We start from the raw sequence: 27088 nt of genomic DNA on the forward strand, positions 1-27088 counted from the left end.
GAAGAAACATGTATTTAGAAAAAATTATCAGGAACATATACATTTCTAAAAAGATAACCCGCTTTCTTAAAAAGTTGTGCACAGTTTTTTCACATATTTTTAAAAAACAGGGAGATCTTAATGGTTAAACTATGTTCAGCAGCAAACATGTGTTTACAAGAGCAGGGTGCCATATGTAGAAACTAAAAATACACTGCTGTCTATGTTGGCCAGGAACATGTCACCCAGTGCAGCACTGTTTTAGTTTTTGGACAAACTGGAGCTTTGGCACAGAGTAATAGTTAGGCTTTGTCATCACAGACAACACTTGTTGGTAGCATCACTTCATAGTTGGTTTTATATAGAATATCACCAGACTTAACTGTCTGTTCTCTTGTGATTCAGATGTGAGTTCAGAACTGGGTGCAAGGCTGAGAGTGGAGCTGGAACAGACTGAAAGGCTGGATGCTCAATTTATTGAGTATCTCCGCTGCAGAGGAATGAACCCCACTGCTAACACAGACAGTGCTGCAGGCAGCATGAGCTACAGTGATGACCTGTTGTCACCTGAGCTTCAGGTAGGCTTCACACACAGCTGACAGTGATTTTAAAGTAACAACAACCCTGAGTTTTACTTAGTTCCTTTATCTCCCTGCAGGGCCTGCTGAAGAAAGTGTATCAAGAAAGCTGCAGAATTCTCACTTTGTCCCAGCGTCGTGCCACTCCATCAACTCAGCCTCATGTTTCAGACTTGAAAGCCTTCTCAGTGAGTCAGACGCAGCATCATTCTGAAGATAGCTCCGCTCCATTGGACCACCGAGATAAATCATTATCTAATCCCCCCATGAGCTGGCAGCAGGAGAAGAGGGCACTGCAGGAGACTGTGATCGCTCTCCGAGAGTTGCTCTGTCGAATGGCACAGAGACACACACAAGTGAGTTTCCATGGTTTTAACTAAAGACTTTCAGGTAGTGAAAAGAATATTTGTTTTAAATCTTAGTGGCATGAAGCTACAATGTTGACAGAGTTTGTTTATATGTGTAACTTGCACAACTTCATATCTCAGCCCTGTCCTTTAGTTGTACTTAGTATCTGTGATAATCCCTGTCTTCTTCCATCCTCAGACTGATTACAGAGGTGACGATAGCTGGCAAAGAGATCAGCTACAGATTGATGGACGGGTTGAATCCCACCTGAGGGCTGAGCTGGAGGAGAGCAAGAAACAAGTGAAACGTGCCCACGATGTTCAACAAGAGCAAAAGAACAAATTACTGTCATTGAGGTATGTTACATGCTCTGAGTAACAGCACTTAAGTGTGCCTTCTCTATAAATTGACCAATTATCTGCCACATATTAATTAAAATTTGCCTCCCCCCTTATTATTGAAGTTATCAAGTAGAAACAAACTGGTGCTATTTACTGGATTTAGTTTGTTTCAAAAGAGTTAAATAGTTTATTTATTGGAATCACAGTCTATGGCTACTTTGTAGAAGTGGGTGTGCATGTTTTAAGCTTTCCTTAAGTTTCTAGCAAGCTGTTTAACATCTCACTTCCGTAATATATAAATAATTAGGTACATGTATTATGTATTGTTAAAACAGTATTTAATGCATCTAGCCTCCCTCAGGTGTTTTTGTTTTCATTACTAGTGATGATGTCCAGACTGAAAACAGAGCTGCATTTCTGTGTTATTGCTGACACCAGTAAAGTCAGGCGATCCAGCTTAAGTGATAACTACCTTTATCAGTAACACTTCACATGAGTTTCTTAAACTCTCACACAAAATTTCAACTCTGGAGAATTATCACAGAAGCAGCTTTTTTCCCCCCCTTGTAATTGTGAGTAGAAACACAGTGTTCATGCTGCAAAGTAACCAACCAAGAATATTTGTTCTCACACGTGATTCAGTGCATCGACTTTTTTGTCAAATGACCTTGAGTTTAATCTACCAAAAAGCACAGGTAATGAAAACTAAGGTGAAAATGTATTGTGATTTTCCTCAGGCTGACTGTAGAAGAAGGTGAGGAAGCTTTGAAGAGGGAGCAGGCCAGAGTCGAGGAGCTTCAACAAGAACTGGAGCAGGAGAGATCCCTGAGTCTCTGTAAAGACAGAGAGGAGGAGGATAGGAGAGAGGTAAGACTGATTTGATCAGAAATATAAGCCTAAACTCAGAAACCAAACTGATTCGATCTATGTGAAAACATCTAGAGTATGTGGCAAGAATGTGCTTAAGTTTTCCCTGAAAAATGACCCCCTTCCCTCTCCAGACTGTACAGGTATCCTCTGAGCACCAGAGGTCAGAGGTCATGTGTCTGAAGGGTCAGGTGGAGCAGGAGAGGGTGGCCTGCAGCAACCTGAGACGAGAGCTTCAGATTGAACAGTCTCGCAGTGTGCTGCTAGAGAAACGTCTGGAGGACACCCAGAAGGAGCTAGAAGATGAACACAAACGTTCAGCCCACCAGCAAGAGCTCAGCTTGCAGGAAAAGACTCGTCTTGAGTGCCTCCTGACTGAAGCAGAATCTCGCTTGGCTGAGATTCACTCTAAGCTTGCAGATTCTCATAGGAAGCTTGATGAAGAGAGAGACCGTTGCTCCCGGCAGGTGGACGAGCTCAGCCGCAGAAATGAAGCTGATGCAGCCAGAGACAGGAAGTTCATCTCGGACTTGCGCTCTCAGCTAGAGCAGGAGCGAAGGCAGGGGGAGGAGCTGGCAGCTGTGACGGACAAACTACGGGCCGAGCTTCTGCAGAGCAGAAGGAAATGGGAAGATGAGGACAGAACGAGGAGGGAGGAGCTTCAGAGGGAGCAGGAGGCCGCCACCCGACATCGTGTTGCTGTGGAGACCTTGAAGGAGCAGAAACAGGATGCAAGCCGCGCTTTAGAGGTGGAGCGAGAGCGGTCCAGACGCCAAGGGACGGAACTCACAGAGCTGAAGGAGAGGCTCCGACTGCTGAAGGACAAAGAGAGGGAGAGGGAGGACCAGTGGGAGAGAGAGAGGAGGAAGGGGAGGCAAGAGCAGATGGAGAGAGAGAGGCGACAGGAGAGGACCAATAGCAAACTGGTAAGATTATCAATCTAGATCTTCTCTGATGTACTCACCATCTTTGCAAATCTAATGCTGTTATTTGAAATGTGTTTAGAATAATCCAACTCAACTCAATATGAATGTTTCTGACTTTAGTGTGAGTTGGAGTTGTTGAGGCAGCAGGACCAGCAGCGCATGCAGGAGCTGCAGCGCACTCTTGCAGAGCTGGAAAGAGAGGAGAGACAGATGGCTGCTGAGAGACTGTCTGGACGGGCAACAGGACAGCAACACAAAGCTGCATCCTCACAGCATCTCAAAAGCAACCTCCAGACTGATGGGGCTCAGGCAGGAATCTCCCAACCCCATCAGGTACTCATGTGCTTAAAATGGAAATTGTTTTTGATTGTTGTTGCAAAGTTTTACATTTTTGAGTAAGCGCGTCATATTTGACATCTGTCAAATACTTTTCTCACCACAGGTGCCGTCCACATCATCATCCAACCTATTGGAGACATTACTGAAGGAGAACTCGGAGCTAACGGAGCGTGTTACGTCACTGAGCCAGGAGAGAACCACCTTCAAACATAGACTGACCTGCCTGGAGCGACAGCTGCGTACCACAGAGAACGAGCTCGCCAAGGTCACCACAGAAACTGAAAACAGGCCCATCAATGATGTGACCAACAACTCCAAGGTCAGTGGAAGCACATGCATATACACACACTTGTTATAATACAAACAGTGGCATAATAGACACTTTTGCAACCGCTCGCCAACAACAGATTTTGAATCCAGCATTAATGAATCCAAATTCAGGCCTCCAGAATTACTTTTCTACTGGTAGCAACAGTGCTGCCAACTGTAGTCATGGTTTGGTTGTTACCTTGCATGCTGATGAATAGTTGTCTTTGCATAACCTAGTCTTGCACTGATGTAAAGATTATCAGTGATTCAAGACTTGGTATTTTAAAAATATTTTAACCTGAAAATATATTTATGTCACCTGTTTTTACCTGAAGTGTTCTGATGGAACTATGAGCTAGACACAGGCTAAACTTCTCACTTTCTGAACATCTGCTCATCGATAAACACTGCTAGACATTTATTGATATTGTCTGAATGCCTAACATGCAGGCTATGGTACACACTAACCAGGAATGTAATGTAAGGCCACTCAACAAAAAATATACTGCTGTGGTGATAAAATATAGGGATAAAATCGTGAGAACCTCTGTTTATTGTTTTGCAGCTGCAGCGTTTGTATGAGCGCTACCTGCGTGCTGAGAGCTTCAGGAAAGCTCTGGTGTACCAGAAGCGTTACCTGCTGCTGCTATTAGGAGGATTCCAGGAGTGTGAGCAGGCCACACTGTGTCTCATTGCTCATATGGGAGCACGACCCTCACCCCCACTCTCCTCCCAGCGCAGACCCTTTGGACGATTTAGGGCTGTGGTACGAGTCGTCATAGCAGTCTCAAGGTAGGAATATACCAGACGACAAAGATCCAATAGTAAGCTGAGGCTTATTTATGGAAAAAAAACAAACTCCACCATCTTTTTCAGAATGAGGTTCCTGACCAGGAAATGGCAGAAAGCGATTAGAAGAGTGTCATTATCTGGGACTGTCAATGGGCACGCTTCAGGTCTGCTCTGTGTATACAGTTTATGGAAATATGCATCACTTGACTGTATGTCCATGAGTGGGTGGATTTTTAATTGTAATGTCTCTGACAGGGCCTAAAGCTGAAGTTTTAAGGCAGCAGCAGCAGCCAAGATCAAATCCCAGCTCCCCACAGAACAGAGACAGTCGGGCCGTCCAAAGAGAAACTGTGTCATCTCTTGTTCCACCCAGCAAATCACCCTTCAGATTGCACAACAGGTTTGATCTCCTTTTCAACAAACTTTTTTTCTAACTTGCCACATAAAGATACAGACTTCACAGATATTAGGGCTGTCACAATATCTGATTTTACCACATGATTATTGTGGGCAAAATAATTCACAATGACATTATTATTTTTGCTGTCTGTACATTTTATTTATTTATTTATTTACTTTAAATAAAGTGCTATCCATCACTTCATTTTGACTGTGCTGTATTGTCAACTAGATAGTTATTGGTTCTGAATTATTTATGATATTATCATATGTGTGTGTTATGAACATGATATCAATATATAACATTTTTTTGAATATCATGGTTATCATCCACATTAGTATATCAAGACACCCCTAAAGTGAATTTTAACGTTTTGTCTGTAACAACTGCCTTATCTCTTCAGCTCGTACTCCAGTACCACTCTGGCTTCAGTGCATTCAGGTGGAACATCTCTGGATCCAGAGCGATCCCTGACAGAATATATTCATCATTTGGAGAAAGTCCAGCAGCGGTTGGCGGGAGCCAGACAAGGTGAGCAGCTTTGGGTATAACTTGGAAAAAATAGGTTGAATGCACCCCCATGGTGGAAACTTGTAAAAGTTGTCATATTTTTGGGATACACAGGGTGTATAGTAAACAGTAGACTGTCTGGTGAAGGGATAGGGGTCACTGTCACCTCTTGTCTGTTTGTTCATTGCACTCTGTTCCATGGCAGACTGATTGTGCAAGACAGTACTCTGAGCAGTGCATGGCCCAGATAGAAATCACTCGAAGACACTGGAAGATGTTTGTTTACACTGGGAGATGTTACAGGTCACTGGGTTTATGTGGTTTGGCTCTTAGGCCGACATCAGACTACACAATAGTAGCCCGGTAATGGTCCATCGAGCGCAACAGTTTTTTCCAAGTATTTTTTCTTCCTTTTTAGTGTTATGGTATAAGACAACAAAGCTGAGGCAGCATCTGGGATTCTTCACAATGTCCCAGACAAGCTTTTTTATTTATTTATTTTTTTCTTGAGACAAAATGTTCTGAGACATTTCCCCTTTAGAGTACAGACCACTTTTAGTGTCTGTCAGCCTGGCAAAGAAAGGAATTATGTCTTTTGCTCTTGGAACAAGAGCATTGTATCAAACTAACCAGCTGTGGATGTGGCATCACCCTCTGAACACTTTTTTTTTTTATTAACTGGGAAGAGAAAAAAAAAAAAGACCACCTTCACTGCCAAGTGACTATAAATAATTCCAGATTCAGTTTCATTTTAAACACTTATTGGTGCTGTCAGGTGAAAAAGTGCAGTCATTCCCTGCTGCCTGAACAAGCCCTTAAGTAGGTCACACAAGTCAAAGTTAGTGCAGGTCAAGTCAGGTCATGTCCTGCGTGGAGTATCTCATGTCTCTCAACCAAGTCATGGCAAGAATTCCTGACTCAATCACTATTTCTAAAGACGAAAATATTGCGTAGTCTGATCCTGGCATTAGATAAATGTCTTTAAGTCACTATTTTCTGTTTTCACATTATCTATAGCCAGCAACACATTTCTGTGTTAATTTGTGGACACAGTTTAAGACTAGTGACCATAGATTAAAGTCTGTTTTCTTTTTTGTGATGGACGGCCTCACATTTCCTTGGACCTTGTTTGGAAAACGACGCATATTTCAAAATCCCACAAAACCTTGTGTGCTCTATCATCTCCCAACCTAGTAAGCGAGACTCATTTAGCCCCGCCCCCTAAAGAGGAAAGGAGGATACGGTCAGCCTGTTCCCCAGATATGGTTGGTTATCGGCAGCGCTGGCTGCAGGAGAATAGGACGTGGCTGTACCTGAGCTGCTTGTCGCCCCTTTACCTGAACGGTCCAGGTGAGTGTGAGTGTAACATACTCACTCCACCAAACAATGAAGCAGGACAATGCACTTCTCAGAACGGACTTGTCAGCAGTCAGTGAACGCAGCACATTAGAGGTGACAACACTCTGGTCTGGAATGTACGTGTCCTGCAGGTTGGGTTGGCATGACAAAACAAATTCAAGCCTAACACAAGTAATAAAGCATACATGGACAACGCACAGGGATAATGATGATTGTGAGTTTTTCTGTTTTAAAATCCCTGTGTTGGTATATTGGAGCGTCTGGACTCCCCACAGAAAGTAAAGTGTTTGACGCCCAAATTTGCTCTTGATCTAAAACTAGCATAACCCAAAAATGTGCCAGAGCTGGTGCAGTTGATACAAAAAGTGGGTCACCAACTATTACCGTAACAAAACCCTGCAGAACATGTATTCTCCAAGTCCAGAGTGCGACAGCTCTGCAAATAATGTGCTGTTAATGGGTCAGATTTTTCATTACAGCTACACATTTTAATGGCTTGCTCAAAAAAGTGAATATTTGTTTTGTTGCTGTTGGAGGATTTCATCACATGTTCTTTCAGTGTTTGATTCCTACTGAGTATTGGAGCTTTTGGTGGCACATACCAATAATGTTGCACTTGCTAATTCTGTTTTTTTTGTCAATGTTATCTTCTAACTTGTGTATTGTCATACTGTTTATACTCTCTCTAGGGCAAAATATCCCTACCTGTCACTACAATGTTGTTATTTCCATACATACCTATATATAAACATAAATGTATGATAGTCTTGATAAAAATGCTTAAATGTTTTGTTAGCTGAATAACTGACAGTTGGATAGCTGGGTGTAAAGATATGTTTATTCAAAGAGAAAAGAATTTATTCTAAACTGCTAAGTGTATTTACAGTGTTTTTAGTGGAGCTTGGTTGCCATTTATGCACAATATAAAAGTCTGACAATAACCTAATCTTGTTTTTTTTTTTTGTGTCCGATCAGGTCCGTCTGCTCTCCAGCCTGACCCAAAGTAGTCCGACCACTGAAAGATTAAACTTTGCCTACCTGTATATTGTTCCAAAACTGTCCATGCCTTACCCCATGTAGAAATGTGTAGAAAGGAATATCAATCGTGTTGAATTTTTTTGATTACATGTGATTTTTATAAGTATATAAATTATTTTTTAATATTTTCGGATGTAATTTTTATATTCTCTGTACCTTGGTATTTTGAAGGTCACTCTTGAAACGCTGCAAGAACAAATGTTCTGTTTTGTTTTGTTTTTGTTTTTTAATTATTGCTGTTTGTTATTCTTCTACTGATGTTTTATATGTTTTTGCGCTTTGTAAATAGGACTGATGTTCATTGTACATGTGTCCAAATGTGCGCTGGTTTTATACTGGAACCAAGATCGTTAACAAATGACTGCATTGTTGCATAAATGTGAACCATATGCATTTTTGTACTATCTATGCTTCCACCATAAAGTTAATAAATATTTTAAATGTGTGATTACAAACTGAACAGACTGGGTTTGTGTTACGGCAGCTCATAATGTTACTCTTGTAGTTGAATGGATGTTTTTCAAAACATAGTTCATGTTAAATGTTTATGTTCCATTCATTTCACCTTAATAGGAGACCCTGAGTACACATGCTTTTCTTTGTCAGATAAAAGCCTAGAAATAAAAAGGATAAAATACCAGGAGGAGGGTATGATAGAAAAGACAAAAAAAAGGTAAAAATTTCAATGAAAGCAGTCACAGGAAGATATGATTATTTGCAATACAGTTATATTCAGATCATACCAAACGGATCAGGAACATTGTGTCTTGCAAATTGATTAGATTTTACTGGTTTTCTCTCCATTTTTCACTTTAATGGAACAGTTCCATTCTTGGCTTCTCAACGTTTGTTTCCGCCCTTGAGTGAAATTAAATATAATTACATTTAATCAAGCCCATCTGTGCAAGGAAAAGAAGAAAGTACACGTAAAGGGGCCTGAGTAACATTTATTTTTTTTAAATCATAATGGTAAATCAGTGTTATTAGTCTAAATTTAAGATTAGTGGTAGTTAAATTTGAGATATGGACATCAAAATTTGCTAAAATTAATAATGATAATGTATCTCCTATTATATATTTTTTTTCTGACCGAGAAAAAACATTCTAGTGAACCTTTCCTCGACATTTATCTGCCTTTTTAACTCACTAAGGTGCAGTAACTCAGATGTTTAGCGCTATTACGTAAGAGTGAACTGATATCTGAGCTGCGCAGCGGCAGCCAATCAGAGTCTGATTTGACACTTACCCTCTCGGTCAGGGGTTCGTTCGTTGCTAATATCCGCAGACGCCGCTTACACTCAGTCTTCCATCGCTTGTATTATATTCAGCTTTACTGTAGAACTCCGCCCACTCGTTTTCCGTCGATGCTCAAAACGTTCGCACTCGGTGAAACAGCAACACGGAATGACGCACATCCCAGGCATTTCAGCGCAGTGATGCTAACGCTAAGCTAGGTTAACGGCTGGTGGTGTGTCGTAGATCGTTGTTTGACATCTTACCCGCGGAGAAATAGTCCTGGACCGCGTAGAAGACCTCGTTACAATTTTCTCGTATTTGTCTGGGATGTATGGATGGATAGTTGACGGAATCTCGTCGCTGTTTGAGCCCATTTCGGGGCAAAACCCCACCGAGTGGCCCGGGAAAGGTAACGTTAGCCAGGAGGAACCCACGCGACCTGGCGTGAGAGCGGCAGCACGGCGGCAGGAGAGCAACGGCAGACCGGCAAAACGGAACTACCAGAGGTCGGTGGTGGAAGATAATCTCTATTTTTCAGTAATTTAGAGTTGAATAGTCGTTGCCGCATTATACCGCCTTGGTCATTTAATGATTTGTCAATGTTGTCCCAGGCAGGGAGGTTAACACTTGTGGCTAATGTTCACCTAAGCAGTTAGCTGACCAGTGCAAACAAGCAGGAGCATCAAACAAAGCTGTGGTATTAGCTTAGTTCTCATCTTGAGGCAAGTTACTCATTCGCGAACTGAAATCTTTTTTTGTCATTAATTGCGTTTAATTTTCTCTTTCAGTGTATGTTGTTTAAAAGGACCAGTTGTCATCAAATGTATAATGTACCGCACGAGCTAAGACGAATATTGTCTAATACAACATCCGAGAGCAACACATCCTACTACACAACTGTTATAACGTCCAGGTTTTGTTTAACCTTAAACAGAGGCGTTAATTCGACTTTAATATGTGGTTTCTGTGGTTCATGGTACTGTTGAACTGCATTGTACTGATGGGACTTTAAACCACTATGTTCCTTCTGTATTTATCAGTAAAGAATAATAATCAGTCGTGGAATAAGCAGTCAGCTCTTAAATAAAGGTAGTAGAAATCCTAACAAGTAAAAATCATTCAAAACTAAAAGGCAAACTGATCCAGTTAAGTGCATGTTATATTATGCTAACTGATTGCAACTTCTAATATGAGACATACTTTTAATTACAACATTTACTTTAAGGAAGTAGACTGGTGACCTGTCCAGGGTGTCCCCTGCCTTCGCCCTAGAATAATGGCTAGATAGATAATGGATGCATTTCAAGGAAGTCTTAATTCTTCTTATCATTAACTATATTAATTTGCTGTAATATATAGATAAATGTTGTTTGTTTTTAAGATTTGTACTGTCACTAGTCATAAATGTTAACAGATAACTCCAGTGGAGTAATATTTGCCTCACATCTGAGTGATACTAGTGAAGTAGAAAAACGTTCCTCAAAATGCAAGCACAGACTTTGCTTTAATGTACTTGGATACTTTCAGCTGCTGATAGTAAGTTGTGGTATATGGAACTGAAATTATTAGTCACTCTGTTAATTAAGTATGACAGAATATATTTGGCAGCTTTTTTGTGTTTTTAAAAGTTTAATATTAAAATCAAATTTCAAAACTAAAAACATCAGTCTCTGGTTTCAGCTTCTCAAAACTTGAGAAAGTGATGCTTTTAGTAAATAAAAAAAAATCTTTGGGTTTTAATTTGTTTAGACAAAACAAGATGTTAGAGGCATCAACTTTGGACTGTGGGAAGCTGATTGCATCTGCCACTATTACTAAATTATCTGCAACTTCATAGACAATGAAAATAATGGCATGTCGCAGCCCTAATATTTTGTCCACTGAGCTTGTATGTGAGGGCCGACTAAATTTTAAAATATCTCTCTGTAACTTATTACAATTCAAGTGGACCACAACCAAAGGTCTCTGAAATTAACTGGTTAATAATAAATAAATTAATAAACATCATAAGGCAACTGAGTGTATTATAATAATCATTATAATATTATGTTCAAAGCACATGTTATGTTGCTATTGTCACAGTATTGCGAAAACAAAATGTGACTTTTCTTAGTATCAGTCTTCTCTTTTCTCCTGTTCTAGTGTGCATGTTCCAGATGGTGTTTGCCAGACTGACCAGGTAGAGGTGAAAAGGCGCAGGCGAGGTTTGTTAAAAAATAATACAAAGCATTTTAAAATTTGTTTGAAAAGCCACATGGCGTGAATGTCAGTGACTGTTGATCTCTGGCGTCTTGTCTTTCAGATGTAGTAATCAGCTTTGTAAAGAAGACTGTGGCTGGTGTAGCAGGTCTACTCGGGCTGCGGAAACCGCTGTCTACCAAGTGTGAGAAGCCCAGGCAATGTGAAGAGACACAGGTGGGTGCCCTGTGCGCTTCATTCAGATACGTACATTTGGAGTTTGTTGTAGGATCAATTGAGGTGTATCGCATCCAAACTTCACTGAAGGCACATGGGAAAGTTACTATATGTTATATCATCTGTTATGTTACTGTATGTTATGTTGTAACGTTAATGCCCAGTCTCAACAATTTCCCTGAGGTTTGCACCAAAGGGATCAATAAAGTTCGATTCTATTCTATTCTATTCTATTCTATTCTATTCAGTCCACTCCTTTGTTGTTACACATAGGTACAATTGATTAACCTCAAACGTGCATTTAAGACACATTCTTAAGGCATTAACTTTCAGCTATCTCTTATATTTAGTGTTGCACTTTTAAGTTGTACATTTCCCTTTAATTGCCCTGCATTGGGACCCCTCACACCCTCTCCATAAACTGTTTGAACTGCTGCCATCAGGCAAACGTTTCCAGAGCACTGAAGGAATGAACCTTCAGACTGATCAGCAGCTTCAACAGCTTCATTCCACAAGCTGCCAGAATGCTGAACTGCTGATCCAGATATGCAAACACTTCTTTATTTAATTGCTTTTAGTTTTTGGATCCTGAAGAAGCGCTCTCTCATCTTGTTTGTACTACTGTTGTATGTACAGTAAAATGACAATAAACTTGATTTGATTTCCTCTTTTTGATCCAGCCTGTCATTCTGATGGGCATAGATGAGCTTCAGACCTCATGGCTGAACAGTGCTGAGTGGAGAATGGGTAAGTGAGGACAGATACTACAGTAGAAAACAAATATGTGCTCCGTTGACTGTTTTTATGTTACTTTGTCTCATCCACAGAATTTTCTCTCCTGTTCTTGTCGTCATTGTCATTTGTTACAATCTGTTTTTTTCTTCACAGATAAACCGGCTGGTGGAGTAAATGAGAGGGGTGGGAAGAATCCCTATCAGAGCTCTTCACTTCCTTTAATGAGAAAATACAGGTAAGCAGTCCAATATTAGAGATTCTGCTAATGTGCAATCAATTTACTGCTGATGCAATTACCAATAAATATCACCTTTTCACAATGCTCCCCTGCTATGCCTCTTGTTGAATCCAGTGGGACAGCACTTTCTGCAGGTCTCCCAGACAGAGGGAAGGACCGGGAGTGGAGAGGCTCCCTCCAGCTGCTGCCTTCGAGGCCTACTCTCAGGGTGGGAAATGCTAGTTCTGACCCAACGTGTAATGGCTTTGGACACAACCGCAACTACAAGCCCAGTCTTACTGTGGAAGAGGTATAAAACACAATAATTTATTGTGGATTTATACAAAGTTAAAATTCTTTATTTTTAAATTAGATTTACCAACAGAATGACCCCAGCTCATACTGCCACTTATCAAGCTTTAACTGTATCCTGTGTTCACATGCTGCGTCTAGGCCATAAAGCAGAACAATAAAGAGCACTACAGACGCTTGGTGGAGATGGTGACAGAGAAATACAGCAAAAGTCAACCACTACCTTTCAATCAAACAAAACCACAAGAGTGAGTATAACCCGTTTATTCATGTGAAATTTATTTAAAAAAAAAAAAAAAGATATTCATCAAGATCCATTAAACAATGAACCCTAAGACATAAGCTGATTGGTAGAAAATGAATCCTTTTCTTCTTTGCTCCAGTGAGTCGCTGTCACACGTTGATCACAAAACTGCTGCTTCAGGAAATACCTTTGAATCAGTGCCCAGAAAGACGGGATACACAGGTGGGACACTTTCAACTTATTGTTTCAAGCTAAATTATGCTTCCCCCCAGAGCTAACTGTTTATGTCATCTATTGTTTTTTTTTAGGTGATATTCTTTATTTATTTGTTAATGATTTAAAATGTACTGTTTTCAATAGGTTTAGAAAATTCATTGCAGGGTTTTTCTTTGCTTAGAATGGGCCTTAAGGCAGTGTCTATGTATGACAGTAAACATGATCAGTCATGTAAAGTAAAGGCATCACTTGTGTGTTACCTTTTTGACAGAAATTCATGGATTTTCCTTTTACTTCTGACCATTCGACAAACAAAATGTCATTTATGCTCAAGTAAATGAAACCTTGTTCACAAAACTGGTTACAAACTTTTTTGGATTCTTTTATTCTCAATTCTTAGCTTTCTGGCATTAGTAGGGGTCACCAAAAATTCCTCTAGAAAAGAAGAATAAGTACATCGCTTTTCACATTACAGAGAGTCACTTGAGTCAAATTAGGTTTGATAAAATCTGTAAATATGTTCCAGTAAGTCTACTGTACTCGACTGACCCTTATCTTTGCTTCACAGCTGTGCCAAATGTATTTACATGGAGAAATGCATCTGCAACGAAGGACAGGTTTGTGGAGTCCCATTTATGTACGTGTGTGTGTTGTCCATAATGATGGATTATAATTTCACTAATTTCTTAATGATGCAATTTCAGGTGGGGTGGCTTGACCTTCAGTAAGTCATTCAGTGGAGCCTTTGAGGACAAACAGCCTGTTAGATGTACAAAGGTAGATATTTCTTTGTCTATTTTCTGACACGTCAAAGCATTATTTGAGTTGTAGTCCTGAGTGTATTGTGTCTATAATGTCAAACTATTTTGCAGCAGAAACAAGCAGCAGAGGTGGATCTTTCTACAGAAGTGGCTACTCGCCTCAAGCTAGTCGACAGAGACACTCCTGCTGTCAGCCTGCCTGAAACACATTCTGCACATACATGGCACAGTGAGGAGGACATACCTAGGCTGACCAAGGTGAGACTGAATGTGTCAGAGACACAGTTGGCACTCTGTCTACAGAATAAATCATGTATTTTTAAATATGCTAGTTGCATAATCGCCAGATTAATCTTTCAACTGAATATCCTAAAATATAACCAACGTTGTTGCTCTAATAGATTGCATACCTGTGTTTGTGCGGCCTGCGTTGTTGGTCCTAATGCCAACAGTATCCCCCACAGAGTAGTCTTTGATCTGCTGAGTCAGCTCAGTGTGTCGTTGGTTCTGGCTGCAAATTAAATAGGAAAGATGGAACCAGATTGTTACATTCTGCATCACAGATGTTAGTACAGCCTTCAAAGTAACAAGCAACTATTTTAAATTTACTGATTTCTTATTGTTTCACGAGTCTTAACCTACCTGTTTGTTAAGTATGAAACTGTTGCTTCTTGTCTACCTTTGGATGTGGGGGATGGACCACACATTGAGGGAAGCTTGTCAAGCTGGAATTCAGTCACACGACTAGTAGTTGGCACACAGTCATGTCCAGAGGTTGAATCTGTGGAAAGCTGGAGTAGTAGGGTTGCTGCTGATGTCTCTGGTTCATTCTATACAATATAAGATGAGATGATAAATTTTGATATATATACAAAATTCTAAACACAATTTCTCCAATTTGTTGTCAATGATATTGGTAATTAGGCCTACTTACATTGTCGTGGTCAGAAGGTCCTTCCTGCTGTACCTCAGTAGCTTCAACAGTGAGGGGATCAATGGTCTCTTCACTTAGTGGTCCCTGTACAAATATAAAATTATTCTAAATAAATCAGGGCGTATTTATCATTGAGCAAGAGTTTAATTATCCATTTACAAGCATAATATTGTGATAAATAAATTGATCTGGACACACTAATCATTCAGCAAGAGTTAAATCAAACATAAGACGAACAAACCATTACTGTTAATCAGTCAGAACACACTAATCATTCAGCAAGAGTTAACTTTCAAATTTCTGTAATTTTCTTATAATCGTTCAAATTTAAAAGTTAGAATTTTCAGGGAATTACCTGTTCTGCCAATTGCTGCAGCAGAAAGAAGTCCTGGCGAGGTTTCTGTCCGAAAACAACCTCATAGGGTGTTTTACTGGTGGCAGATGCTGTAGATGTGTTGATGGCATGTGGGACAAACTGCAGTGCTGTTGACCAGGTACCACCACGCTCTTCCAACCATTTCCCCAGTTTCAGCTATAAGTCTCCATTTCCTGCAGTCAGAAAACATCATACAGATTAGTTTAATCTTAGTCACAATTGACCCAAAAAAGACATAAAGAAACTGATTATTTGGAAATCAAATCATACCACATTCTACACAGCCTTGGCTCTGGGGATGCCTTGGTCTTCCATGAACTACCTGACCACAGGTTTGTCATCTCAGTGATTACTGATGCTACAAATTCCCTTCCATTGTCAGATTGAAGTATCCTGAGAAGGCCGAACATTACAAACAAGAATATTGTATAGATTAGGGAAGTTGTTTGTATAAATTCTCAGATGTCAAGGTGAGGGTGTGTTCTCATTTTTCATTTCTCAAAGGTGTGATAACCCTCAGATCTAAGGGTAAGGGTGTGACTGGGCATGTGTGACCTTAAGTATAAAGGCCTTGAATTAAAAAAAAAAAACATTTCTTTTGTGACTTGTAAAGATACATACCTCACTAGCCCTCTTTGATGTCAGTGGGAATGTCCAGGAATACTTGGAGAAATGGTCTCTGACATGTAGAATCCATTTGTAATTATCATCTGGCTCGCTTGTCATGAGGTCAGCTTGTACTCTGGTCAGGAACCCAAGTGAGATAAGTGGTTTTGCTGATATGGGCTGTTTCAGACTCTGATGTGTGCTGCAAGTGAGGCAGGTTTGAAGGTAAAGCTCTACAGCAACTCTTGGTATGAAGGCATAGTTGTTCTTTACCTCATCCCAGGTCTTGTGGCGCCCAGAATGCCCTGTTCTCTCATGGCACTGTTGAATAGTGGAGAGCAGGTCCTCCCTGGTGATGACTAAATTGGCTGTTTTCTTACAGTACAGTACTGTCTTGCTGCCTGTAAACAAAAAAAATCTGGATGCTTACACTTCTACAAAACAGTTGTACTCATCATCGCTGACATTCACATATTGTCAATGACAAAACACAAAGACTAAAATGAAATCTCAAACATTATTGTTCTTCAGTAACATTATCTGTTGCACAAATTTCCTATCCATTTTGACAAATACATTTTTCATGTCTATTAGCAATCCAGACAATATTTAACAATAATAAACATCACTCATATGCAAGTTTGTTGCAAGGAAATTTGATAATATGTAAATAAAGGGATTGAAGTAGTGAAAGGCACTCACCTATACATCAGTGCTTGAACTTTGCACCATCTGGATACTTTGGTCACTGCTAAAGCTGCTATGATTTGCTTGTACTGATCATCTCTGACTAAGAACCTGCCATTCTTCTTGGCATAGAGTGAGGCAATGTGGTTGTTTAACAGCTGGTCAAATCTGGTGTGTTGCTCCATGGTGGACAGCAAGTGAACTGACTATGGCATATGTGACTTGAATTTATATACTGTCAAGACTCTGTCTGGGCCAAACCTGATCCGAATCTGTAGGGGGGGAAAAATGAAGATTCCATTCCAGACCAGCCCAGAGTGGAATTCCAATCTGAGCCGGCCCGTTTCTAATCTGTTTTTTTTTTTTTTTTTTTACACACATACATTACATACATGTATAAAATCTTAATTCTGTTCTTCATTTGTGTGTTTGTGTAGGAAATGGTCGTGGAGGTGAGTGGAGCTCTGGCTCAGAGTGATCCCAACCTTGTTCTCAGTGCAGCTTTCAAACTTCGCATCACACAGAGAGACCTGGCCACACTCCAGGAAGGCGGCTGGCTCAACGACGAGGTGGGATGTAGTTCATGCAAAAGTCATGCAATGAACTTTCCACACATTTAATGTCTTTATTCATTAACAAAAGAGATTTTATAAAAAGCATAAATAATAAAGTCGTTGAAGAGTGTATAATTGAGACTGTACATATTTACTGTGTATTTGTAGCGCTGACAGCAGCAACACATCAGAGGCGACCCTGACAACTTGTTGCCAGCAGGAAGTAACGATTATTAATTTGAGTATTGAGCACATTTTCTGTAAGTGTGGCATGTTAGTGTTACACTGCAGCTCGGCCCTGGAGAAAGTTTTTTGCTTGACCTTATTTCCCAAATTAGCATTGCAACTAATAGTTAATTCAAATGTTAGCAGTACAGTGTGAGCATTGTTCTTATTACACTGTTAATATAAGATGTCATTTTTTGCTGACAACTAAACTAGATACAAGTAATATACAATATGTTTACATCTGTATTCCAAAACAGTATTTCATGTGCTCATTCTACTGCAAATTGTTTGCTCTCACATTATTTACTCTGTATTATTGACTGCATTGTGTATGCAGATGATACATTGTGCTTTTTGTTTCTTTCACCAAGGTAATGAACTTCTACCTTTCGCTGGTCATGGAGCGGTGCTCTGGCGAAGCAGGACGATTCAAAGTCTACTCCTTCAGCACCTTCTTTTTCCCAAAGCTGCGGGGTGGGGGAGGAGGAGGAGGGGGGCAGGTTGGAGGACATGCTGCTGTGAAGCGATGGACCAAAGCTGTCGACCTCTTCCTCTTTGACCTCATTCTGGTTCCTCTGCATCTGGGCGTCCACTGGGCAATGGCGGTAAGTCAAACTGAGAACATCAGTGACTATTTACCATTTGGTTCCATATGTCTCTCTGAAGTTGATGAATTTTAAGATGCAGTTATTTTTAAAAACTTGAATAATAATATTATTCCTTTAATTAACTTTGACTTTAACATGTATTTTCTGTCTATCAGTGTCAAAACCCTAATTAAATTGATTGGGTTTAATGTTAAAAAGCACAACCAAGCTTTTTTTTTACTTCTGTCACATTTTTGCTCCTTGTTGGGCTCATTTTTCACTGCAATGTTAAGTTAAATAAAGTTAGCATTAAAGAATGTCTTGTGTAGGATAATCATTAAGAAGAACAAAAATTAAAGTTGATTTTGTTACATTATTTAATTTATAAAATTTGAAGGAAAAAAAAGGAATCAACATGTTCAGGTGTTGTGGAAAACATGGCACCTCTACATAGTATAGATGTTTAACTGCCTTTGTAATTACATTTTTCTTTTTCTTTTTTTTTTTTTTTTCTTTTTTTTTTTTTTTTTTTTTTTTTTTTTTTTTTTTTTTTTTTTACAGTATTTAGTTACTGCTAACAGTTTATTTTTGGCAAATTTTTAAACGAGACTCATGAAATAAAGGGATATTAATGAAATATCATGATTTTGAGCTTAGATTTTGGAATAATAAGTTTGCCAATGAAAGCAAAAGTCACAAATGATTAATTCAATGATTCTGCAAAGTGTCTAGCTCTGATTTCCAGCCCATTGGCAGGTTTTGGGGTTCAGAAAGTTAATATTGAAAAGCAAAGGCAACCAGCTTATACTTTAAATAGGCACTGCTTCACTTAATCACTGTTGCCACTTTCTTTCCAGGTGATTGATTTTACATCAAAAACAGTGAAGTCATACGACTCAATGGGCCAGAGACATGACGACATCTGCAGTCTTTTGCTGTGAGTCCTCCTTTTTCTCTGAGTGGCCAGTAATGCGGCCATCTTTTTTTATATATTTCTTTGTCTTTTTACATAATGATTGATGTCATTGTGCTCATTTTCTAGACTCTACCTTAAAGAGGAGCACAAAGCAAAGAAAGGCAGAGAGCTTGACTGTGCCAAATGGACTGTTGGAAGCTTAAGAGCTGGCGTAAGTGTAACTGTGATGAATGATGTCATATTTAAGACATTTTATCCTTCGCTGTGACACTAATGACTACATTATGCTTATAGGAAATTCCCCAGCAGAAAAATGGGAGTGACTGTGGTGTTTTTGCATGTAAATACGCTGACTTTATCGCAAAAGGCAGGCCTCTCACCTTTAAACAGGTACATATCTTGTATTCATTGAAAAGAACTGTGTGGAGTTTTAGTGTTGCTCCGCTGAAATGTTTTGTTAAGCCGAAGTCTAAATGTGTCACAAGCATTGCCTTCCTCATTCATTTGCTATAAGGCTTCTTTCCAGCCTTTGGTGGCACATTGCAGCACATCTTGCTGTGTTATTGTGACTTTTTGATGAGGAGAAAAATGTAAAACCTTTTCACAAAAAACTGATCCATAGCACTACAAGAGATCTACAACTCCACAGGGAACTTTAAATGCAGTAACACTTGTAATATTGTAATTGTATGTTTTATATAAATTGAAAATAACATCTGCTTCTTACATTGCAGTGCCACATGCCTCTCTTCAGGAAGTTAATGATGTGGGAAATCCTCAATCAGAAGCTGCTATAGAGGATCGCAGTAATCTCATTTAACTTCCTAACAAAACAGACTTTGTCAGTGGGAGCAACATCTGTGTACAGCAACTACGTGTTGAAGACAAAAGGAAAAAATGGGCCAAAGAAGTGGACATTACCGACTGAAATCAAACTCAGTCTTGCTCTTCTGATCTGGAGAAATAAACGCTAGTCTTAAGGAATATTTATGTCTCTTTTCCTGTCAGGGACATATTAAGTATTTGTAATCTCTGAGTTGTAATTGGAGACGTTATTGGGATGTAAGAAATGTGCGTCTTACACAAACTTTGGCACTACTGACTGAATGGCTTTTTATTGACATTGGATTGTTCATTTTACTGTTTGAAGTACCTGAAGTGCCTTCCGCCCTCTCACACTGAGCTCAGCTTAGAACGTGCTTTTCTCTTTCAGGAAATGACTTGGTTATTTATGACTCAACTTCAGTACTGAGGAGCTTGATTCAGAATTCATTGAAGTAGATTGTTGTGGGTCACTGATATTTTGGTGTAATTTGGCTGTTCCCCTTCCCATCCTGATCAGAGTGGATGGCAAATAATTATAGTGACTTTTAGTCATGAAACTGTTTGTAAAATATAGACAATGAAAATAAGATACCTCCTCTGAAGACCTTTTTTTTAGACAATAAGTGCATGATTGAGTGCTTGTTGTAATAACATGTTTGTTTTGCTATTTATGACTTGACTGGATGAGAAAATGAAAACTTTTGGAGTGTGTGTATATTATTCCTCTACGAGTAGAGTATTAATGGTTGTTTCCCCGTATTTACCATAAAGCGCTGTTACATCTGTGAATCTTTTCAACGAGCTTACTGCAAGAGGCTATTTAGGGCTATTACAAAGACTTAGATGATAGTCTACTCCATAGTGAACTACTGTATGCACATGCATGTTTGTGTTCATGTTTAAAAAATGTGAGTTTTTTTTGTTCCTGTAATAAAGTATTTTGTTTTGTACTTGGAGTTTGATTCACTGAATGACTCAGCTAGTAACCTCAAGTTTGTATTATGATATAAATGCTCACATTTACCTAATTATTATTTTATGCTTCTATATCCTCTCAGTGTCGAGCTACATCTGGGATTGTAATGGAAACTGGAGCCAGAAGGTTAAACTCCTAGTTTGTATTTAGTCATCTAATCAGATTAACATACCTGAAAAGCTTAGTGCTTTTTTTAATCTAAAATGCTGGGACTGTATTTATTTTATTTGGACATCAGCCAATTTAACTTAGCTTCTTAGTGGAGGGGAAGCAACGTGAAATCAGCTGCTTCGGGTTAAATTGAGTTATTCACTAAGCAGCCTTGGCATTTAATAAAACTGAAATAAAGTACAGGTGGAAAATGGCAGTGTGTTTTAGGGTAGCTTTTATTGTGGTGATGCTTTTACTGTGAAAGGTCCATCTGGAGCGCGAGCCCGGCCCCTTTAGCTGCTGTTCAGTTCAGATCAAACCGGTTTTTGTTTTGCGGGAAATTCGGCAGGCGGCTGAGTTAAATCAGTCTGCAGAACCGCATTTCCGCATAGTTTTTGTTTTCATGCTATATGATCGCGTCCGCTGTCTTGTTACTTTAAAATGAGCGACAACGAGAAAGATTTCAGAGAGCCGGTGAGTTTTTGATCTTAAGAAAATAACGTGAGGGTGACGTACAGCTAGCTAAGGTTAGCTAGCTTAGCTTTTGGCTACGTTTCTAAGTCTGCTAACGGCTTCGAAAACCGGCCTCAAACCTGAGACAAGTCTGTTCTATGTGAGGCTAAGTAGCTGTATGTGTGAGTATTTATAAGTGATACGTAGCTTAAAGTATTTAGTGTAACGGTGTCGTTAATGTGAAGAACAGTAGCGGTGACGGCTGCTAAGCTAAAGCACGCGGCCCACAAAGCGCAGCAGCAGGGAGGTGTTGCCGCCGCCAGGCCGGTGTGGTGCCAAAAAGTGACCGTCTACCTAAAACACATAAATAAGCGCAATTGTTGCCCAATGTTTCTGTATCATTTTTACCTGCTCTGTGCCCTACATTATAATCAGTCCAGTTGGCTTTGCTAGCTGAAATAGTATTTAAGGACCAATTCAACTCATGTCATGCAGTTTTCCGCTTGCCAAAAAGTGAGCCTAGCCCCTACGTTGGGACTAAAATGTGATTGTTTCATCCATGATTGTTATGTTTTTAAGTATATGCGCCTAAGGATAATTGCAAAAGAGATTATTTCTATGTTTATTCAAAGATACTCTACTAATATAGTTACGTTTCTGTCTAAACAAGGATATTATGCATAGTAGACACATAATGCCTAAACATGGCAAATAATACTGTTCTACTGTCTATAGTTATCCTAAATATCATGCCTGATCATTAGGTATATTGTTGCTATTACCGAAGACTTTAAATGTATTTACACTGATATAATAGGCTGAACCAGATCAAAGCAGCTGTAAATGTGTAGAAACTGGGCGCAGCAGCTTTTCCAGTCAGTTTTTGGCACAACACCTGCCTGCTTTCACTTTACCGCTCATATTGTTTTAGGATTACCTGTCAAAATATTGACTAATCAGTACCAGGTAATATAAAATACTAACTACTAGTTCATGTTAAGATATCTCAACGTTCAGCTTTGTAACAGTACATGCTAATTTGGGACAAATGAAAGCCACAGCAAGCTAACTTAAAAACATGCAGCTATTCAAGCTATGTTATTTTCTTGGTTTTGTTGTTGTTTTCTTTGTACCTTTTGGTTTTAACAGAAACCAACATGCCTTATCACCCTTGTTTGTTCTTTGTTAAGGTTGAGGTTGGAAGAAAGAAAAAGGCGGAAGACGTTTCAGATGTGAAGTTGTTAATGTTTGAAGCTGATGGTGTTGATGCATGCTAATGTATTGGATGCAGAAACGAAGCGCTCAAGATCTGTCCCCACTTCTAGTGTTGTAATGGCAGATGGTAAATGGGGGAAGAGGAGGAAAAAAGAAGTCATAATATCAAACAGAAGAAAGAAGAAATGAAGGGTTGTTATGAAGTAATGAAGTTAAAGAAGTTATGAAGTTAAGATCAGAAGTTTACCAGGGTATGAGTAATTTCCTAACAGCCTGCTATGTTATTACTCTTTCATCCTGTTACTTTCTCTTAAGCATGCACAATTTTGTTTTCCCTCTCTGTATCAGACACATCACTGGTCAATCCCTCCACTATTTACAATAACTTTTTGTGCAGTCTCTATATTTTAGCTAAATTGCTTCATTTCTACTTCAGATATCTGTTGCAACATGATTTTATATAATCAAATTCCTAAACATTTAGCAACAAACCTGCTAAACACCATAATGTGGTGAACACCTTCTGAAAGGGGCATATAGGGGGTGAGCGCTGTCACCTCCTGGCCCTGTATTCATGTTGTTTGACACACTTGGCGTTAGAGTGTTTCTGACCTCAGTGTCTAATCCGTCCAGGACTCGCGGGGTGGCTCGAGGAGTGCATCCCCTCGAGGCTCAGCAAAATCTGCCAGCCGCTCACCAGCACGCTCCAAAGATGGCTCCCGCCGTTCCAGGTCCAGATCTCGGTCTCGGTCCAGGTCCAAATCAAGGTAAGAAGGTTTTTCTCTTCTGTTAACATATACAGAAGACAGAATTTTCAAAGTTAGCTGTGATATGTGGACACAAAAACTACATTTCTAAAGTTATGCGCAAATTTAAGAGTTGAGTTCTTACCCCAGGTCTCGGTCCCATCGAAGTTCACGCAGGCACAACTCCCGTTCTCGTTCCCGCTCCCGCCGGCGTCGTTCCAGGAGCCGGTCTCGCAGCTCAGACTACCGCAGACGTAGGAGCCACAGCCGCTCCCCGATGTCAAATCGTCGCAGACACATTGGCAACCGGGTACAGTGCTTCTTCAGTGTGGTTTGGAATTCCTGTGGGTGAATTTAAAATGTAGTGAATTGATGACTTTGAAAACACTAAAAATGTTCATGGACACACTCGTCATTAATTTCTTTATGTTTACTTATTTTCTTATTTCAACACGATCATGAATACAAGCTTTGTGTTGTCCAAGCTTAATGAATTTCTCATCTTAAAATGGCAACTTTGTCATAGCACTTAATCTGTTCACTTGTAAACATACATACACACATTTTGAACTGCTTATTTTCACATTTTCCAATTTTTGCTCACCGTAATTTTACTTCTCTGTCCTCTTACAGGCCAACCCCGACCCCAACAACTGCCTGGGTGTGTTTGGACTGAGCCTTTACACCACTGAGAGGGACCTGAGGGATGTTTTCTCTAAATATGGCCCACTGAGTGATGTCAACATTGTGTACGACCAACAGTCGCGTCGCTCAAGAGGTTTTGCCTTCGTCTATTTTGAGAACTGCGAGGATTCAAAGGAGGTGAAAAATTTTAATAATGTAGTTTTTTTATTTATTTATTTTTTTAAACCAGATATCATGTCGTAGTTTATATCATTACGTACGCAAATAGTTTCATATTTCACTAATGGGTAAACAACATAAATACATGACTTGAAGCTTATCCATGTTTCACATTGTTTTTTGATAATGCATTATTTGAAAGGCATGTTTTTGGTTACATTTTTCAGGGAAAAAATGCTAAAATTACACTATCAGAACCGCAAACAGTGAACAATTAAAGAATCTTTACATTTTTCAACTTTCCAAAGCTTCAAGGACTTGACGTGTTTGTTTTTCTCAAGCCAACCAAATCTAAGCCTAAAATCTAATTTTAATTTTTAAACCAAATTTTTGTATGATTTATGGAAATACATTGTGTTATACAGCACAGAAGACTGTTTTGAATGCGCTCCGTGTCTAGCCGTTGTGTCATTTCCATAGAGGTGCAGGACTTTATATTGCAGTGAAAAATGAGCCCATAGTGAGTAAAAATGTAGTAGCAGCAACGACACACAATAAACCGCCCAGGGTTCAGAGGGTTACGTTATGTAAAAGAGAAAGCGAAAGTGTTTTAAATGAGAGCGGCATAAACGTGGTGGTAAAGCTTGTTTTGGCAATGTTAGGGTTTATTGTTGAAGCCCATCTAATCGCAGTCCAGTCTCCGATTTAAAATTAGTATTTTCCCTTTTAGCTGTATTGGAATTAGGATAAAAAAGATTAAAACGTTCACTTCTGACTGTGGTGTTGTTGTTGTGTGTTTTAGGCCAAAGAGCGCGCCAATGGAATGGAGCTTGACGGACGCAGGATCCGAGTTGATTTTTCCATTACCAAACGAGCCCATACTCCCACTCCTGGGATCTACATGGGACGACCTACATAGTAAGTGTTTGTAAACCAGGCTGCTTTATGTTTTAGCGCAGGAGTATCTTTATTGTTATGACCGGCAGTGGTTTAAAACAAAGGAACTCTTTGCACGTGTTTTATGAGCGAGGCGTGTAAGAGACGGATGGGACTGTCCAAAGGTTTCAAAAGGACGACTGCACAAAATGCATAGTGAATAAATGGACTTTTGCAAGTTGGACAGTGCACAAGAGTCTTTTTGAAACTTTTAGGTGACTGGCCGTGGTAACAATAAAGGAGACACTTTCTGTGTGTGTTCTCAGTGGTGGCGGCGGCGGCGGCGGTGGTGGAGGCGGAGGCGGCGGCGGTGGTTCATCACGTCGCGTCTCGAGGGACTATGACAGGGGCTACGACAGAGGTTATGACAGAGGGTATGATCGTGACTATGACCGCTATGACGACAGAGAGTACCGTTCATACAGGTGAGTTGTTTTTTTGAGGGGCTGACATCCAGCTTTTAAAATGTAGTTACTCAAATGGATGTAGTTTAGAGAGAGATTGTAACAATACACGTTTGTTTCTCCCCTACAGGCGCAGATCTCCATCTCCGTACTATAGTAGAGGATACCGCTCTCGATCTCGATCACGGTCCTACTCACCACGTACGTCTGAACCACATCCCTGCCATTTAGTAACTTACATAGAATACTGACTTGTTGACATTTTGTTAGAATTTGCATATTTTGTGTAGCCTTCACACATACACTGTGACTGGGGCAGTTGACCTAATCTCTTACCCCATCTTTTTCCTTCACAGGTCACTACTGAGCAGCGAGAGAAGAGTCAACAACAGTGTTATTGTTTGGATGCTTGTTTCTCTTTGTTTTGACCAGATTATGTATGTGATATCAATTCTAGATTTGTTTCTGTATCAAGAGTTACAAAAACAATGAAGTCTGTCATGAATTACTCGTCACCAAATTTTTTAGTCATGAAAACAAGTTTTGACAAAAATGTAAAATGGCAGAAAGTACATCAGTTGGAAAAGACTTCCATGAAATTCTCTGTCATTTTAGGAAATGAAGGCAACTTGCAAACAGGAACTGAAAACGCAGCCTGTTTGACGACAGGACTTTAAGATCAGGCTCGTTTGCGATTGGCTCAAATGACTTGTTTTTATCAAAGCACGAGTTTCTCTTAGTTTTGTTGCAGTTTAACAGTTTGCTCTTTCTATGTAGTTGACTTCTTGAACTATTATGATCCTAGTTTGCTCTTTGATAAGTTTTAAATGCCATGTTTCTTTCTGATTTTGTCTTTACCTGGTGAAAAGTAAACTTTTGTTGGTTGTACATAAGCAGTAAAAAATAAAGAAAAATACTTGGGTCATTTGCTGTGTTGTTTATTAACTGCATTGTATCCTGTAATGGCCACGTTTCAGAGGTCCTGAGAGGAGTGTGTTTAGTTCTTTTTACATACACATGCTTTTCAAGGGGCTACAAGTTGGTGCAATTGGTAGCACTGTTGCCTCACAGCAAGAAGGTCGCCAGTTCGTGTCCCAGTGAGGACACCGGGATCTTTATACATGGAGTTTGCATGTTCTCCCCGTGCAGCGTGGGTTCTCACTGGGTTCTCCGGCTTCTTCCCACAAGTCCAAAAATATGTTGAGGTTAATTAGTGATTCTAAATTGTCTGTGATAGACTGTGATAGACTGGTGACCTGTCCAGGGTGTCCCCTGCCTTCGCCCGAAGTCGGCTGACTCCAGCCCCCCACGACCCTAGTGAGGATTAAGCGGTGTATAGATGATGGATGGATGGATATCTAGGGTCATGCAAGGTTTTCATGTTCTTGCTTTATAAATTATTTAAATGTATAGTTTCTTATGTGTGGAAGCATTCACATTAAAATGTGTAGACCCTAAGAGGAAATAAGGTCTACTACATGTTAGTTACAAGAGAAAACCTTCTAATTACAAGATCCAGATCAATCATAGCTATTTGAGAAGATATCTACGTTATACAACAGAAATGTGCAACAACACTTAAATGTAAAATGATTCAAAACTGTACTACCTTTCAATATTTATTTCTAAGTTAAAGTAGAAGTAGGGTATTTGCTTGTATAAAATTAAGAGGGGCTTAGAATTACTATATTAAAAGTACAGGCCTAATAGGAATAGGAACAAGGCGGTACACTTTCATATCTCTGATTAAAATCTGTAATGTTTTTTCC

At 39.6% G+C, this 27088-nt stretch overlaps 3 protein-coding genes across 6 annotated transcripts in view; all 3 read left to right on the top strand.

Moving 5' to 3' along the window:
• pcnt (pericentrin) overlaps window positions 1-8243 on the top strand; it is a 37811-nt gene extending 29568 nt beyond the window's left edge. The window contains exons 50-61 of the mRNA XM_008276926.1: window positions 385-557; window positions 638-913; window positions 1104-1261; window positions 1984-2113; window positions 2248-3039; window positions 3160-3372; window positions 3482-3697; window positions 4253-4479; window positions 4564-4643; window positions 4735-4879; window positions 5283-5410; window positions 7724-8243. Coding sequence (XP_008275148.1) covers window positions 385-557; window positions 638-913; window positions 1104-1261; window positions 1984-2113; window positions 2248-3039; window positions 3160-3372; window positions 3482-3697; window positions 4253-4479; window positions 4564-4643; window positions 4735-4879; window positions 5283-5410; window positions 7724-7755 — 2570 coding nt within the window. The 3' untranslated portion in view covers window positions 7756-8243. The remainder of the gene's footprint in view (window positions 1-384; window positions 558-637; window positions 914-1103; window positions 1262-1983; window positions 2114-2247; window positions 3040-3159; window positions 3373-3481; window positions 3698-4252; window positions 4480-4563; window positions 4644-4734; window positions 4880-5282; window positions 5411-7723) is intronic.
• Window positions 8244-9232: 989 nt separating this feature from the next.
• senp2 (SUMO specific peptidase 2) lies at window positions 9233-20585 on the top strand. Of its 2 annotated transcripts, none has more exons than XM_008276927.1 (17): window positions 9233-9528; window positions 11165-11226; window positions 11325-11437; window positions 12118-12184; window positions 12326-12407; window positions 12525-12699; window positions 12843-12949; window positions 13085-13167; window positions 13730-13778; window positions 13866-13938; window positions 14034-14180; window positions 16963-17094; window positions 17679-17912; window positions 18752-18831; window positions 18937-19021; window positions 19105-19200; window positions 19545-20585. In XM_008276927.1, exons 1-17 carry the CDS (start codon window positions 9350-9352, stop codon window positions 19605-19607), a joined length of 1827 nt encoding a protein of 608 aa, XP_008275149.1. In that variant the 5' UTR covers window positions 9233-9349; the 3' UTR covers window positions 19608-20585. The 2 variants fall into 2 exon arrangements, with proteins under 2 accessions (XP_008275149.1, XP_008275150.1); XM_008276928.1 differs by having other exon boundaries at window positions 14037-14180.
• A 490-nt stretch (window positions 20586-21075) lies between these two features.
• LOC103353788 (transformer-2 protein homolog alpha-like) lies at window positions 21076-26244 on the top strand. Of its 3 annotated transcripts, none has more exons than XM_008276929.1 (8): window positions 21076-21235; window positions 23063-23196; window positions 23326-23485; window positions 23809-23997; window positions 24782-24897; window positions 25182-25340; window positions 25450-25520; window positions 25676-26244. In XM_008276929.1, exons 1-8 carry the CDS (start codon window positions 21203-21205, stop codon window positions 25684-25686), a joined length of 873 nt encoding a protein of 290 aa, XP_008275151.1. In that variant the 5' UTR covers window positions 21076-21202; the 3' UTR covers window positions 25687-26244. The 3 variants fall into 3 exon arrangements, with proteins under 3 accessions (XP_008275151.1, XP_008275152.1, XP_008275153.1); XM_008276930.1 differs by having other exon boundaries at window positions 23344-23485; XM_008276931.1 differs by lacking the exons at window positions 25450-25520; window positions 25676-26244 and having other exon boundaries at window positions 25182-25344.
• Window positions 26245-27088: the final 844 nt, after the last annotated feature.

The sequence above is a fragment of the Stegastes partitus genome, unplaced genomic scaffold, assembly GCF_000690725.1.
Source record: "Stegastes partitus isolate 25-593 unplaced genomic scaffold, Stegastes_partitus-1.0.2 Scaffold83, whole genome shotgun sequence".
Lineage (NCBI taxonomy): Eukaryota > Metazoa > Chordata > Actinopteri > Pomacentridae > Stegastes > Stegastes partitus.

What these genes read in the sequence shown, in the direction of transcription:
- senp2 (XM_008276927.1), top strand. Translation starts at nt 9,350, where the DNA reads ATGTATGGATGGATAGTTGACGGAATCTCGTCGCTGTTTGAGCCCATT. An exon ending in GGCAATGTGAAGAGACACAG is followed by an intron (nt 11,438 to 12,117) that starts GTGGGTGCCCTG and finishes TTTTTGATCCAG; the next exon opens with CCTGTCATTCTGATGGGCAT. An exon ending in GGCCTCTCACCTTTAAACAG is followed by an intron (nt 19,201 to 19,544) that starts GTACATATCTTG and finishes CTTACATTGCAG; the next exon opens with TGCCACATGCCTCTCTTCAG.
- LOC103353788 (XM_008276929.1), top strand. Translation starts at nt 21,203, where the DNA reads ATGAGCGACAACGAGAAAGATTTCAGAGAGCCG. An exon ending in ACTGCGAGGATTCAAAGGAG is followed by an intron (nt 23,998 to 24,781) that starts GTGAAAAATTTT and finishes TGTGTGTTTTAG; the next exon opens with GCCAAAGAGCGCGCCAATGG. An exon ending in AGAGAGTACCGTTCATACAG is followed by an intron (nt 25,341 to 25,449) that starts GTGAGTTGTTTT and finishes TCTCCCCTACAG; the next exon opens with GCGCAGATCTCCATCTCCGT.